At 37.2% G+C, this 16785-nt stretch overlaps 1 protein-coding gene across 11 annotated transcripts in view; it reads right to left on the bottom strand.

Moving 5' to 3' along the window:
• Positions 1 to 2740: 2740 nt before the first annotated feature.
• Positions 2741 to 16785, bottom strand: part of LOC122310612 — a 43361-nt gene continuing 29316 nt past the window's right edge. For 3 of the 11 annotated variants that reach the window (XM_043124663.1, XM_043124670.1, XM_043124674.1), the window contains 14 exons: positions 15860 to 15983; positions 15601 to 15707; positions 15289 to 15537; positions 14868 to 15115; positions 14532 to 14762; positions 14227 to 14448; positions 14090 to 14143; positions 13819 to 13884; positions 13529 to 13669; positions 13395 to 13448; positions 9263 to 9322; positions 3956 to 4360; positions 3465 to 3864; positions 2741 to 3133 (listed from right to left, as the gene is read on the bottom strand). In XM_043124663.1, coding sequence (XP_042980597.1) covers positions 3694 to 3864; positions 3956 to 4360; positions 9263 to 9322; positions 13395 to 13448; positions 13529 to 13669; positions 13819 to 13884; positions 14090 to 14143; positions 14227 to 14448; positions 14532 to 14762; positions 14868 to 15115; positions 15289 to 15537; positions 15601 to 15707; positions 15860 to 15983 — 2132 coding nt within the window. In that variant the 3' untranslated portion in view covers positions 2741 to 3133; positions 3465 to 3693. Of the gene's footprint in view, positions 3134 to 3260; positions 3865 to 3955; positions 4361 to 4387; positions 5784 to 9262; positions 9323 to 13394; positions 13449 to 13528; positions 13670 to 13818; positions 13885 to 14089; positions 14144 to 14226; positions 14449 to 14531; positions 14763 to 14867; positions 15116 to 15288; positions 15538 to 15600; positions 15708 to 15859; positions 15984 to 16785 lie in introns of those variants that run through there. The other 8 variants (XM_043124667.1, XM_043124668.1, XM_043124665.1 and 5 more) reach the window with 8 other exon arrangements.

The following is a 16785-nucleotide window of genomic DNA, read 5'->3' as shown; positions in this document are numbered from 1 at the left end:
AAGTAGGTTTGGAATACCAGTTTTTTTTTTTTTTTTTTTGGTAAAATTAATGGGAGTAGGTTTTCTTGAAAACCTTTTTATCTTAAGTTTTACTAAATCAAAATTTTCAAAATTAAAGCAATATAATGATCAGTGGAGAAATTAGAAGATTCAATTTATGTGTTTTCATCAGAAATTACCTTCATGCCTTTACTAGTAATAACACAAGCAATGTTACTGATAGAAGTTTTGGTAGTCTCAATTTTTACTCTTTGTAAATTAGAAAGCATCTGGTCAATTTTTTCAATTGTTCTGGATTGGTTAGCCTTGAGACTTTGAAGGTTTTTTAATTTTAATAGGAGTAGGTTTTTCAAATTTTTCTTCAATACGGTCCAATTGTTGACCAATAACATGTAAAGAATTATTGACAAATTTTTTTTGTAAAATAATCTTCTTTGTCTCAATAGAAGTAGGGGCATTGGAATCAACAACAAGAATTTTAAGAGGAGAAGCTTTAACCTCATATCCTTGATAGTTAATAATTACTATCTCAAGAGGTGGATGGCTTGATCGAATAATAGATTTGTTTTTAGTATATAACAAAGTTGGATTTTTTTGACCATATTTAAACTATTCTAAGAAACATTCTTTGAAATATTACCACCCTTGAACACGACAAACTCATCAAACAATTTTCCAAGGGCTTCCCTAACTCTTGTCACAATACCATCCACCCATGCCTTCATGTGTGCCAATCTCAAACAATACACCATGCTATCAATTTTGTATTGGAGGTCAAGAATAACAACTACATATAGGAAAATATTCATCCTACTCAAATCTCTTTAATATTTATTGTACTTAACCTTCATGGTCAATTCCATTTCCTACAGCCTAGTTTGGTCATTTGCACATGTCATTCAATTCTTTTTTTACTTTACATATTTGCTGACAAAAATCATTGGAAATAGGGTATATAAAGAAATGGAAAGCTTGGTTGTGACATCAAAGAAAAGCTTCACAAAGTCTACAAAAACCCCAATTACCCCCCAATTAACATTAATAGGCTTGCCTAATCTCCCCTCATCTTCAAGATGTTTGACATATTAAATGTCTTCATTATCCAATAACTTAAAGGCACCCTTATACTCTTAGGCTGTCTCCAACATAAAAAACATTGAGTTTCATCTTATAGAAATATCAAGACAAAAACCCTTCTTACATTCAATACCCACAAACTTTACAGCAACTTTGAATTTCAAGTTTTATAATCTTACAGTTTCACAGCACAGCTCTCCACTTTTCCACCTCCATGACCACCCAAAATTCTAATATTTGGAATAATGTGAAATGATATCATAAGGTAATTATAATCTTGCTACAATTTGTTATTTAATTGTGTTATTATTATTCATTTAAATTATGTGAAAACTTGTAATATTTTTAGATTAATTTGTATTATTGTAATAGTTTAGGATTATTAGTTGCAACTTATATATATATATATATATATATATATATATATAAGTTTTTAATTTGTATTATTGTAATATCTTAAATTATTATTTTTTTTTAAATTTAAGCATGAGGGTTAGAATTTGACTTTTTTTATTTTGTACAATGACATTTATGGGCCCAAAATGGCCTAGAAATAAGTTATGGGCCCATAAATGTCTTCTGGGCCTTTTTGGGCCTAGAAACTTGCTCTGGATCCATTTGAACAGGGCAATGGGTGGACAGATAATGTGTTTGCCCCCACCCCTGGCACCTTGATAGGGGTCCCACCTCATAATCGCCCCTAGAATGCAAGGGTAGATTCTGGGATGATAAACCCTCTCCCCTCGGGCGCCCATATGGGGACGGGGTTTGGAAAGGGGGTGTTCGGGGAATGCAAGTAGCACTCCTAATTTATTAGTTGAGACTTTGACAGAACTCAAAAGTCAAGGATGCTGAAATATAATGATAAGATTTATTGTGTTATCCTTTACAAAAATTTCTCAATAAATGTCATGCACCATATACAGTAAAGGTGGATAAAATTTTTTACTAGACCGTTAAATATATATAATAAACGTTATATATAACGGTCATTTTTTTTTTTTTTATTACTGTAATCTATTATCTTCGTCTTCTTTTTTATATGAATTATTAATAATTGATGAATAATATCATATCCATAATTCCATCCACTTAAAAATGTAGCGATGATTGTAAAGTTGTTCACTGTTGCGCTATTCGGTGAAGAGTTTTGTTATATACAAGTAAAGTCGTACACTAATCTGCGTACCAATACTAATTAATTCATACTTAAAATTTAAATTAACATTATTTTTAATAAAATCTACTTTTTAACCAATCACAATAGATTGATGCACATATTAGTATACAATTGTGCTTACAACTAAATTTTTTTTTCGGTGAATTCTCTATCGAACCCATTTTTTGGATGAGGCTTCAAAAGAGCTCCAGACCGCGGACGCTAAATATTCGATACATAAATCTGGTAGATAGAATCATAGATTTTCTTACTAGATCGTTAAATATAGATGATAAATGTTATATACTAAGGTTGAGCCAAGAAAAATTAGCTCAATCCAACACTACAAACCACCCAGACAATCCAGTATGAATTCAAGGTTGCATAACTTGCATTACGCCTCGGACCCATGATTACTCCCAGAAGCAGAAGCTGCAGTGGGTACAACACTCGAGAGTAAAATTGTTATCGAAGAAAAACTAAACTAGCTATATATCCACCACATTTAAGTAAACAAATACTATAAGCTGCATTGAATTAATATCAACCATCAATACCCGTAGAGAAGAAATTTGTGTCATCATTGTATATAAATAAATAAATAAAGAACGCGTAAAGTCAAAAACTTAAAAAGGAGTGCAAATTATACATCTACATCTTTTTCCTAGTGAAGCCATATATGTATGTATGAAGAGGGTCCGCAGCCTCCTTTCCAGATTGTCATACTCCCTATATGCAGCAGCCACCCTCATCCGCACTGCAACAAGTGAGTTGAAATCCTTGGGACCCTGAACACATAAATTTTTCAACCCAGAAATTATTACATGCAACAACCATACCTCCTCCAGCTTTCTAAGCTATCCCCAACATCTGCTTTCTTGGAGCTGCAATGGAAAACTGCATGTGAGAGTGAGCGAGCGAGCAAGCGAGTGAGAGTTGTCATCTTTGGAACAATGTTAGCATAACCAAGAAAGCGCAGTCAATCAACCAACTAAAAACACGGTACATTTTGAAACAAATGCACTAATCAATATGAAGCAGAGCGCCATCTCATATTTAAGAAATATATACACCCAACTTTTACAGAGCATGCACGGTAGGCGATGCGCTTTTCTTTAATTCCCTCGTATAGAATAGACAACAGAGCTTCCATCCCACCTCTTTGACAGGAGACACAAGCATCAATATTCACGCCCTTCTAATACATGTAAACGAAATGAACCCTCACCCACTGTACAGTTACTCATAATGAATATACTTTTGTCAAAATTTCTCAGCCTAAACCAGAGCTTGCTCCTATTAATGAGCACACTGGCCAGAACCCTCCCACCCTCCAATCTTGGCGTTCATTTTTGCCATTCTCTATCCAGAGGAAGATGGCAGCCTCTGGGCAGAAGATTTTTCATTGCTAGATTGCAGCCTAAGTAGGCTAATCAAAACCCAAAAGAAGCCTCAATCTATCCATGACGATCCACCGGCTCACCAGAACAAGCATTGTGGTTGATCTGCTCTCCAGTCGGAAGGATATCAGCAGGAACATATTGATATCCTTTGGGTAACCGCATATTCTTCATAGTTGCTTGATCTGAAGTCATTATGAGCTCTTTTTCAAATGTCTCAGCATGCTGCTAAGAAATGTAGCATGTGCGTGAGTCCAAATTCCACCAGAAAAAAGAGGAAACAAAACAACAATGTAAATGATTCCAAAATACACCATACCTTTCTAGATTTTGACCTCCATCCGCCATCATCCGAAAGATTAGGAGATGCAAAAGAAGGCCTATCAGGAATCTGCTTCCCAGAAAATGGTGCCCTCTCTGTAAGCTTTCTGGTCAGAAAAATTTGGGATGTCGAGCTGTCATCATCTGTCTTCAGGTCACTGTCCATAGATACAGGAACTTTAACCCGGTGCTTTACAGAAACTGTGCTATCGACAGTAACATCATCTGATCTTTGGATTGCATCACTGCATGATTTATACCCATCAGTGTGCCCTTTAAGGGATGTTGTAGCTGATTCAGAACTAACTTCAGGAAGGAAAAAGGGACTATGAACAAGCAGAGAACGAGCAACATGATCTCTTTTACAAGCGAGTATATCATGTGAAGACAAAACCAACTCCCGCTGCAAAGATTCAGGAAGGGGGAAAAGTTCATACAAGCTCAGACAGAACATAAAGGTAGAAGTCACCAATCCAAAAGAGATTAATATGACGTAAATTAGTGTTCGAAAAATGGTCATTTTTGGAAACAATGAGAAGCATAGGCATCAAAAACCACCAAATTGGAATAGGGTGACTAACAACCAGTAGAAGAGAGGTGCAGTAAGCAGCAGCCACAAGAAAAAAATCCCCCAATCCCCCGCCCGCGCCGCCCGGGGGGGGGGAGAGGTTCTGAAAAAAAAATCTAACCCTTTCAGCGATAATAATACAGCATCCTAGCAGGAAAAAAGCATGAAATTGGAACCAGACTGCCTAATTATGAAAGTGAAAAAAGTGACAAGAGTAATGCTACATATAGTTGTAAAGTGCACAAGCGCCGTGTAGTCGTTTTGAAAAAGAGTGGAGTCTACTATTAAAAAATTAATCTTTTTTTCATGTAATCATTTTTTTCAAAAAGATTACGTGACCCTTGCACACTCCACGATTACAAATATCATTTCTCAGGGAAATCATAAAAAGAACCTTGAAGGATAGAAACTTGCACTCTACTCCTCGTAGTTTCGAAATCCATAATATAAAAAAGATCTCTGAAGCTTACTTATAAGCTATACAAGAATTTTATCCTATAGGCATCACCCACAAGTCTAGTATGAGTAGAGAAGCCCCCAAACCTCTTTTGATGTTTTTCCACAACCCCACCCCATAGGGGGGCCCTGAGCTCTCTATTAGAACACTACTCGCCCCAAGCGCAACGAAATTTCAAATCCACAACTGCTTTCCAAAAAAGGCCTCCCTTACAAACAATCATGTTAACAAGGAATTCTTGTATTATTTTCTCAGAAGATGCTGATTTAGGAAAATATAGCAATCTTGGATAGAGCATGTATCTCTACGACATGCTGTGCTGTATTGATGAATGGTGATCCAATTGGTTTCTTCACTAGCTCTCGAGTCTCGAGATCGAGGAACCCACCGTATTCGCTACTCTTTGTTGTTGTCATAAAGGTCTTTAGCAATTTTTTTTATCGGCAAACACAATTTTATTGATAATTAGAATAGGCAAGAGCCCAAGTACATGAGATATATACAAGAACATCACCTGTGCATGATAATCTAGTGATAGAAGAATTTCATGAAAGTTCACACCATTAAAATCAATTACAATCAACCAATGGAGTAAAGTATTACAAAAAAAAAGTTCTAAGCTCATCCATTGACCGGTCACGATCCTCAAAGCTTCTTTTGTTTCTCTCCCTCCAAAGACACCACCATAGGCATAATCGAACCATCTTCCAGATTGCTGCAATGTGGAAATTACCCTGAAGACCTCTCCATGATGCTAGGAGATCGATCACCCTTCTCAGCATCACCCAAGCTAGTCCCACCCTAGCAAAAAATTCATCCCATAGGATCATAGCAATCTCATAGTGAAGTAGTAGATGGTCCATGGACGCCCCACTCTTTTTGCACATGCAGCACCAATCCATGACAATGCTAGGAGATTGATCACCCTTCTCGGCATCACCCAAGCTAGTCCCACCCTAGCAAAGAATTCATCCCATAGGATCATAGAAATCTCATAGTGAAGTAGTAGATGGTCAATGGACTCCCCACTCTTTTTGCACATGCAACACCAATCCATGACAATGATTCAGTGTTTCCTTAGGTTGTCTAATGTGAGAATCTTTCCCAAGGAAGTGTTCCATACAAAGAAGATTGCTTTTAAGGGAGCCTTTGTCTTCCAAATGTTCTTCCACAGGAATGGACTTGTGGGATGCATACTAAGGGACTTGTAAATGAGCTGATAGTGAGCTTCTCTTTTTTAAAATTAACAAAAATGTCATCCAAAACTCAAGAAAATTACAAAATTACCATTAAAATAGTTTGAAACGAAATGTAGTCCGGAACATGCTAGAATTGGCCGAAATGGGTTGAAATGGACCTAAACGGGCTGGAATTTGGAACGAAACGGAATGAGAATGTATAGTGTACAAAATACTACACCGGAACGAAAAATTCCGGCTGTTCCGGCCTAAACGGAACGGAATTCAAAACTATAATTCCATCCTCTTCTTTTATGCTTACAAAGCCCCACACAATGCGGTCCCTTAGCAAAATGTCATTAGCTATTGTTGATGTAGCCCTTCTATCGGGTTTTACAATGGGGGCCAAGAATCCCAAGGTGCTTAACATATCTCACCTCTTCTTGTCACTAGTTCGAGTCCCCCTCATGGCCACTGGAAGTTTACCTGGCCGTTAACTTCAGGGCCCCGTGGGATTAGTCGAGGTGCGCGTAAGCTAGCACGGACACCCAAGGATATAAAAAAAAAAAAAAATATCTCACCTCTTCTTTGCGGACAATGCCTTGATATTTTGTGAGGCAAACCCAGACTATAGACAATGCCTTGATATTTTGTGAGGCAAACCCAGACTATATCCCCATTCTGAGGAAGTTTTTTCTGTGCTATGAACCTGTTTCTGAGTCAAAAGTAAATTTGGCTAAGTCAAAGATTGTGTGTGGGAAATGTTTCTAATTTAGATAGTTTGGCGAACGTATTGGTATGCAATATATCCTATTTGCCTATGAAATATCTAGGCCAACCTTTGGAAGCCTCTTTTACAACTGTTTATTTGGGATGGAGTATTGAGAAAATTGAGCATCGTTTGGTGGTTGCAAGAGGATGTATTTGTTGGAAGGTGGTAGGATCATCATGATCAAGGGCACCCTCTCTAACTTACCTACATACTTCCTATTCTTGTTTCTCCTTTCCACGAGTGTGGCCAATCACATAGCAAAGCGATGAAACTTTTTATGGAGATGGATTTTGTTTAACATGCCCACCAAAGGAAATCGCTTTGTTGTTACTAACATGAGGGGGAGGCCTCATGCAAAGTTGTAGTGAGTTCGAGATTTGGCTGTGGTTGGGTTGGGAGGTAAGAAAAGGTTATGCATAAATAGCATGAAAGGAGTGAAGGTTTTTTTCTAGTCAAACTAGGCTTTAAGTGGGAGAAGGCACAAGGATTCAATTATGGCATGACCTTTGGTGTGGGAAAAAGGCCCTCAAGGAAGCTTTCATAGAGATGTATAGTATTGTGCATCTGCAGAAGCCCTCAGGGAGTTCTCCTATGGATCTCCCTAGTGGAGAATTAGCTTTATTAGAGCTTCATGACTAGGTGATTAACACCTTCACAGAGTTCTTAAACCTCTTGTATTCCACTAGATTATGCCTAGGTGATGTAGAATAGATTCTTTAGGCCCCTACCAAGAAAGGGAAGTTCATTGTTCAATTGTTCTAGAAGGTTTTGATATCTCAGGAAAGTAATTCCTTCCCTTGGATAAGTATTTGGTGTACTAAGGCACCCTCCAGGGCATCTTTGTGATGGACTGTGTTGTATATGCAAGAAGAGTGAGGAATCAGTAGACCATCACTTAATCCATTGAAAGATTGTCAGTTCCTTAACGGAATAATTTCCTTGATCATGTTAGGTCAACTTGGCAACCCATAAATTGTAGCTATATGAAAAATGATCCCTTTATGTCTAGTGTTGTGTATTAGGAGTCTGGAGGGACAGGAATGCAAGAAACTATGATGATCATGAGTTCATGATGGAAAGCTTAAAACATTTTATTCAAGACATTGATCCTTTGGACAGCCTTTAGAGATTTAACTGGACAGTGTTCATAGCTGCCTTGTTTCTTTTCCTATTCCTAGTTAGGTGTTCCTCTTGTATACTTTGTGTACTCGACTATGATCTGAGTTTTTTTTTTTAATAATATCCATGATTTACTTATATTATTAAAAAAAAAATGTCAGATGCAAGGGAGTAACAGCAACTGTGATTCCAAAGAGAAAAGACCCAAATGCCCATATACAAAAAAACAAAAAAGTCATGAGCATTCTCGTACTCGATGTCTCAAGCTCTGTCTACCTCTATCTTTTTACTAAAATCATATGCTAAAACCCTAAGCAATTTAAACCCCATATATTGTTGTAATTACCTCTCACTTTCCTCTTCCTGTTTAGTTTCTCTAAGTATTTTAACAGTAATTGCTGCATCCACTAAGCTTGAAGATGAGGTTGCAAAATATCTCACTGCCATTTCTACTAGCATTGGCCGGCACCAACAACTCCTGAAGTGCTTTTGATTTTATGCTACAGGCATAGAAATCATCTTTTGACCAGTTATGAATCCCGTTTCTCATCATGCTTCAGAAATCTCGGTCACATAATTCAGCAGGTTTCATTATTGGAATTTAGAAAACGCATACACTGAAACAGGATTCTAATATAATTTGTTATTTTTCCAAATCATTCTTGTGCTTGCTATAAAGTGAACATCATTCACGAAATCCGTAATAGAAGGAAGTTGGTCTAATGCTTATCAATTTGGGAGGCACGTTTCATGTCACCATATGAAACCGACTCATATATTGTTAAGGGCAATGTAGGCTTTTCTCTAAATTACTGGGTTCCACAAATCAAGAATTTTGACTGTACCAGGATCTAACTATAAGTGGGAGACATGGTGCAGTAGAAAATGATGCTTTTGAGAAATTGAAATCACAATTCAGCATTACAAACAAAATATTTTACAAATGATAATTGACTTCGTTTATCATTCCAGTAATGCCATTGAAGTATCACTAAATAGTAGATAAAGATACCTTTGTTTGTACTCATTCCCGATAAACATTCTAGGAATAAAATCAACTTCAAAGGATTGAGACAAAACAGTTTAAGGATCCAGTGGCTCAATGGTACAAAGAGAATAGGGATCTTATAGAGCACTTCTGATCATAATCACATATACATGTTTATGTATGTACAGTTACTCAGAAATATTGTTAATCTACAATCACTTACCTTCTTTTTTTCACGTCTGATTATTCTCTCACAGATAAGGCGTAACCTCTCTAATTCAACCTGTACAAAAGTATTTATAAAAGGAATCAATCATGGGATTTGAATTGGACAAGCAAACATAAAGAAATATAAACTAGTTTCATGAAAAATCAGTGAAAGAGGATAAAAGTATGAATCGCATGAAACACTAGATAGTAACCATAACTAATGCACAATTAGGGGTGTAATCGGTCTGGTTTGGTTCGGGGCCACGGATCGAAAATTTTGTTCTACCTTTTTTCCAGACTGGACCAGACCGATTACCCCTAAGGACCAGACTGGACTATTAGCTATCGGTCCATATAAGCTACAAACTTTTTTTTCCTCTTTTCTTTCTTTGGTAGACAAATTAATACAAAAATTAATTAAATTAGTAAAGTCAAAATTAAATGAGCTCTTTAAAGTTATGTAACTAACTTATTAAAAAAATAATAATTATAATTATATTTATGATGTTAATAGTTACTAACTTAGTTTTAGTAAAGTATGTATCTTCATATAATAACATATATTATCATATGATTTATTGTATGATATATTATTTAATTGATAGCATATATTATTTTACATTTTCTATGGTCAATGTTGACAGATTAGAAAAAAGTACATAATTAACTTATACAACTATTATATAATTTATATGTAAGTGATTCGGTCGGTTTCGGTCCAGTCTGGTCCAAAAAGTTACACCCCGGGACCGGACCGAAAACCGAACTTTGGAGCTACCATGGACTAAGACTGAGCAGGGGTGAATTCGGTCCGGTCCGGTCAGTTTTTCCGGTTTGGACCAAAAAATTTTCACCCCTATGCACAATAATTTGCCTAAGTAGTAAACTATGCTTATATTTGTAGGTAGATCTAGATCAAATAACTTGACAGCTTACAGACTACACCCAAAAGGAAGCTGATTCATGATGGGAACCTATAAAAAGGTAGGTTTCAATGGAAACATAGAACCTCATAAATATAGAGATTTTGCACACAGTGAAATAAATTCAACATAAAATAAGTAATCTTTTAAGTTTCACCAAACAATTACACAGCCAAGCCCATGTGAGTCAACAGATAGAAGACAAATGGGACCTAGGAACAAAGTACACCGCTTGACCTTTCAACTTGTAGCTACAGAGTATATATATGAAAAGACCTAAATCAAATGAAAAAAACACCATAACCAATATCCCTTGGAGAAGGATCATGCAAAACAGGTGTGAAGCAGGATCAATTACAGAGCTCGGCTATTGGTGCAAAAATTCTGGATAGTCACGGCCATGGCTTACTGAGGAGATAGGAGACTCGTTTGGTGGTTTTGGGGGAGAGGTTTGTGGAAAAGTTATTCCGAGTTGCTGGCAGATTTTATTAGGGTGTGTCAACTGTGTTAATGGCAATGGAAGCAGGGCCCATTAAAAGAAATGAAGCGTTACATGTGGATTTGGCTTCAAAGATGATTTTTTCCAGATTTATATCTGCTAGCAACCAATAAAAAACATCCCAGTCACTTCTAATACTTCTCCACAAGCTTTACCCTGTCACTCCACTAACTTCAACAAAAACCCCATTGACCCCAACCCTTCCCCATTCTTCACCCGAGTCCTCAAAAGAAAATCAAGTCTATCGCAAATCTCCAAACTCATTCACACTAAATCTAGATTCAGGAAAATAAAAACAGATTCCAACTACCCATGTCCCTAACCGGGGAACTCAACCGTTTCCCAAATGGTACTTATATACATCACCTATCACGCCCCACAAAAAATTTAGTTGCAATTTGTTTAACCAATTTGCCATGTTAAAAGGCATGGAAAACTTGAAAACAAATATAAGCTGAGACAAGATTCATTTAGAAAAAATGACTGAAAGGGATGCAGCTAAAGCATACAAGCATTATATATGAAGAGCAAGACCCTCTATAACTCCTGTGGTAGATTTCATTAAATCCCAACCATTGTTTTCAAATTTTCCTTAGCAATCTCTTAGACCTTAAAGCAAAAATTGCAGTTCCCAATTTACCCCCCCCCCCCCCCCCCCCCCCCCAACAAAAAAAATAAAAAAGTGTTGAGGAATTGGAATTGAGTCATATTGACCCAAGAATGGGAGAACCCAAATAAGCACCTAATGAAAGGGCTAACAAATGAGTGTTAACAGAAGTATATCAAAACAAATCATCTTCCTCTCACTTGAGAGAAATAGCTTTGGAAAGGTATTCTTGAGAAGATAGAATGAAGATAGAGTGGAAGCCATTGCAGAATCACGCCAATTGAGAGTACATCAAATCGGACCGTCGCTTACTTTGTCTAAATTTCACCTTCCAGCAGGTATAGACAACCACATTGAAAGTTTAGAAAAGGGATTTTAATGGGGGTGGGGGGAGGTGCAGAAATTTCACTTGTTAAGTTGGACCAAGTCTGCTTCTTAGTAACAGGTGGAGGCCTAGAGATGCAGACAATGATCCCTTTTCAACAGGGCTTTACTGGAGAAGTTGTTATGACTCCATGCTAATGAGAGAGAGAGAGAGAGAGAGAGCCTTTGGAAGATGCTGATAGAGATTAAATATTTGTGCTCAATATGAAAGTTCTCATTTCCGAGTCCCAACAGAAGAATATTTGGAATACAGCTCCCATGAGAGTGGCATTCTTCATTTGAGTGGCAGCATTATGGAAATCCTTATATTGGATAACAAGGAGGCAACAGGTTATGGAGATAAACTAGTGCTGTATATGTAGAAGGAATGGAGAAACAATGTATCACCAATCACTCCATTGGGACAAGCTAAGGAGGCAGATCTCTTTAGCCTCCTTAGCTTAAATTAGGTATGCTACATTAGGTAGCACAAGATTGGGAGTTGGAGGTTATTTCCAAATTTTTTGCCTTACTATATTCCATCAGGGTGAATGAGGGGAACATAGATAAGATCAGTTGGAGACCCTCCAAGAAAGGTTGATTCACAGTAAGATCGTTTTACCAAGTTCTAACTAGCCAGGGCATAACTACTTTTCCATTGAGGAATATATGGAAGACAAAAGCTCCTCCGAAAGCAGCTTTCTTTGTTTGGACTGCTTCTCTAGACAAGATTCTTACTCCAGACAATCTTAGGAAACGTCATGTAATGGTGTTCGATTGGTGTTGCATGTGTAAAAAGGATGGGGAATCTGTAGATCACCTGCTTCTACACTGTGAGGTGGCCAAAACCTTGTGGGATGATTTTTTTATGGGAATAGGATAACCGTGAGTCATGCCACGCAGGCTGGTGGATTTTCTACCAAGCTGGAGAGGACTCCAAGGTAATCCATAAGTGGAAACAATATGGAAGATGGCCCCTATATGTGTGTGTTGGTGCATTTGGCAGGAGAGAAATTATAGGAGCTTTGAGCATCGTGAGAGGACAATGGATGAACTTAAAATTTTTCTTCTTTAAAACCCTGTTCTTATGGGCGGGGGTCATTTATTTTAATGGACTTGAAATCCAGGATTTTCTACTTTTGGCTGTAAACCCTAGTTAGGTACTTCTCATGTATACATCATGTTTACTTGGGCTATGCCTCATTTTCCTATAAATAAAATTTCTTGATTACCTAAAAAAAATGCTGGAAAGGCTGGTTTGACAGTCAACAGAGTGAAGCCTATTAGAAGATGATCCTGATTTGTCTAAAAGTAGTGCATATGGAAGAAGAGAAATGACCAAAATTTCGAGGATTGTAAGAAGGCTGTGGAGGAGCTAAAGAATTTCTACTTAGAACACTTCATCATAGATACACCTAGTTAGGTTTATCATAGATACACCTAACTAGGTGTATCTGTTAGGTGTATCTATTGTATATGCCCCGTGCACTTAGATAGTACCTTATTGCTCAATGATAAAATTATCTTACTTTTTGATCGGTATAAAATTATCTCACTTGTCAAAAAAGAAATAACTTTGAGACAGTAATTTCAAAACTCCCAACATTTCAGCCCCTTCAGCAAAGATAGCAACATGAACAACACCTGCCTGGATGAATCTTAAGTGTAAATACAAAATATAGATAAGTGTACAACCAGATAACAACGCAACAAGCTAAAGCAAAATAAACTATTTACTAGAGAAAACCCTTACCCTAATTTGCTTGATTCTCTTAAACTCCTCAATCCCATGTTCTTGGGTCTCAGCCTGCACAGCTAGATTGTTCAGGACATGAAAATCATGATGGACCAAAAATATGCACCTAAATTACACTGAAAATATTAGACCTTTGCCCTCTGCTCCAAGCTATGCTTTTCGCAGTAAGCCTTGTGCTGAAACTTTCCACCCAAATTCTTTATATTCATGTAGAGGCCAGTGCTCCTGGCACATGTTGGATGAAATGTGGCCTGGCAGTGACCATAGTTACACTGCAGAAAAAGAAATCATGATTGGTTAACTATCAATGATCTCACTTGGAAAGAGCCCCATGCAGTCCAATACAGAAGATTTGTTTTTTATCAGTCCATGAAGTCCAATACAAAATATGAAAGCAAAAAAACTTTCTGATGACACTAACCCTTATGCAGACACCAAGTTTGCGATGGCAGATATAGCAAACATCAGCCTCCTTCAAAATTGTCCCCTGCATTTAATCACAAAAAAGTAAGGTGTCAGAAAAAAAGATACTGCAGACTTACACCTAAAACTTGCACAAATGTTATGGACAAAGCACAAGTACCAAGCCTCATCCAGATTCAAACACTAGAAATACATTCAGAAGCACACATTCACACTACTAACCTAATTTATGTATAATGTGATTCTTTGACAACTTAACATACACATACCATTCCTTCAACTTGATTCACTTGTCCCCTTCTGAATGTTGATTCAAAGACCCACTAAAATATGAGAAAGAATATAAAATTAAGTATAAGAGAAGAAAAATAATAGTGAATCAAATAGACAAGAGAAAAAACTTCACCTCAGCACAAAAGGCATGGACCCATTCACCATTTGAAGACTTCCTAAAAGCACCAGTAGTGCCACGACATAAACCACATTCCACAACAAAAAAGTGCTTCTCCCAAACATTGACAGTTGGAGCTCCATAGCTTCTAGATGATAATAACTCTTCACATAATTCACAGTACCATGGCCCAGTAGATTCTTTAACACTACGATAGCAACTCAAGTGAACAGCAACCTGTGAAAAAAGATATCATTAAAACTCGAGCAGAGAGAATATCAAGTCTTTCAAGGAGTAATTTGTGGCTAAGGCTAGAAAACCTTGCAACTTGAACAGACTAATATGGGATTTAATAGTGTCTCAGACCGACGGCAGACATCACACGATCTAGGATGTTCCTTAGAAAGATCAGATGTTGAATTAACAAAATCAGTTTGTTTTTCTAATGAAAGCCTTGGGGCAGCAAGCCTTGAAAGCATCTCTTTCCGAGGCATCAACTGCATGCTGATGCCAGACCTCCCACTATTAGAGGTATTCAAAATCATTGGACTCTGAAAAGGAGAAAAAGAGATGTAACTTATCAAAGAGATCACAACACTAAAAATTATTTGCTTCACATGCAAAGGGTAAAAATTTTAGAGATACAAATTAATAACCTCCTGTTGAGCTGGGTCATCATACGCATCTTTCCTAAATGAAGAAATTCTAGAGGATGCTGCAGCAGCAGCAGTTGCAGCAGCCAGCACGGCTTGTGCTTCCTTATGCTTTCTCTCTTTCCTACCCTGTTTTTTGGCCTCTCTAAGGTCACCAAGATACTGATTGACAAGCACAGAGTCCCATCTTTGCCACCGTGCCATGTCAATCTCCTGTGGTAAACTCTTAGCAACGTTACAAATTAAGTTATCTGCAAAATAGATTCATACCCAATGCAATAGTTAAGGTTACATGTCACAATTGCCAATCAGGAAAAAAAATAACACTACTTCCCAAAACTCCAACCAAAAAGAGTAGAAGAATAAATAAGCAAATTAAAATCTCGAAATATTCTAAAGGATAAACGGCACAAAAGGAAGAGACCTGTAGACTGCTTTCTTGCAACCGCATTGCCAATTAACCTATGCTGAAAATAAATAATTTCCCCTTCCACTTCATCTTCTGGAGATGAGTCTAAAACTCCCATTTTCATGGCCGTAATCAACTGGTCTAAATGTAATCCATCAGATTTGCAAATCATGTTATTGCATTTTGAATCTTGATTTTGGTGATTACAGCAAACACTGGCATTGGAAGAAGCCTCCAACCGAGAGAGTTCACTCTCCCTTGAATCTGCCAAGGGAAGCACCAGTTAGAATTATCCAAAAAACATGAAGAGAACAGAAGAAACATTACCATCAAAATTGTTTCTTGGATTCTTTGAAAGCATCCCCAATTCTATCTGCAATAATTTCTTGGTAATATATGGGTGGATGTAAAAACTAGAAACTGCTTCTGTTTTCCTACATTAAATGAACGGACAAAAAAAAAAAAAAAAATCGAAGAAGATCATTTAGAATAACAAAATGTAGCCTGCCAGGGCTCAAACAATGACAATATAAAAATAAAAACATTTACATTCAACAGATGAAAGAAGGTTCTTTGCAAATCTTACATGATATCAGAGACTACTGAATTTACATGCTCTCCATTCACTGGAGCATTCTGCCCAGGACTGGCAATCTCCTCCAATTGAACACTCTTGGGAAGGTTGCAATTTGAGGTTCTAGCTGCATTGCCTGTCCAAAAAATGCTATTTGTATCAAAGGAGACCCCACAAAAACACACTGTAAAAATCAGAAGCACCCAAGGTAACAGAAAGAAATACAAGGGATACAAAAGAAGAAAAAAAATGGGTGCTCAAATTTGAATTGAGGAAAAAGAAGAATCTTGTAATGAAAGCAGCCAATGAGTGTGAACTCAAAAGCAAAACTCAATAAAGTCGCAGGAAGCTCATAGCCCCAGACTATCCATCTATTTTTTCCCAACTAAACACTCCATGTAGGACAGTGGAACAGTGCTGTAATTCAAACCTTACAAGTGCCCAAAAAATACTCTTTGCAGCACACTGGCATCTCCACCAAACTGCTCGTCTAACATGCAGCGCCAATCTAGTACCGACCTTCTGAGATTTTCCAGCATCAGGATCTTTCACAACTCCATTATAGGTCTCTTTGCTCTTCAAAAGAATTATCTTATAAATGTCATTTTCAATCAACATAGAAACAAACAATCATCTCTATCTTCCTCTCCAGCAACCTCATACACGATCATATCATAACTAGCTCAGGTCAACATACCAGGGTTGTTCAAATGCCATCATGGTGAAACTGACACTGATGTTGACAATAGCATTACATTCTTTATCTCTAGACACTATGCAGTTTAAGAGGACCTGGGCATACTTCTAATGACACCGATTGTTAGCACCCTTTTCAAAAAATTGGTTGTTAAGGTATCTTAACTTACAAAATACTTGTTTTTTTTTCTTTTTGATGAGTAAGAAATTTATTAAAAAAACGTAATTAGGCATAGCCCAAA

The sequence above is a fragment of the Carya illinoinensis genome, chromosome 5 (genome assembly GCF_018687715.1).
Source record: "Carya illinoinensis cultivar Pawnee chromosome 5, C.illinoinensisPawnee_v1, whole genome shotgun sequence".
In the NCBI taxonomy this organism is placed as follows: domain Eukaryota; kingdom Viridiplantae; phylum Streptophyta; class Magnoliopsida; order Fagales; family Juglandaceae; genus Carya; species Carya illinoinensis.
The sequence above is the reverse complement of the archived record's forward strand: the minus strand, read 5'-3'. Positions and strand labels throughout refer to the sequence as shown.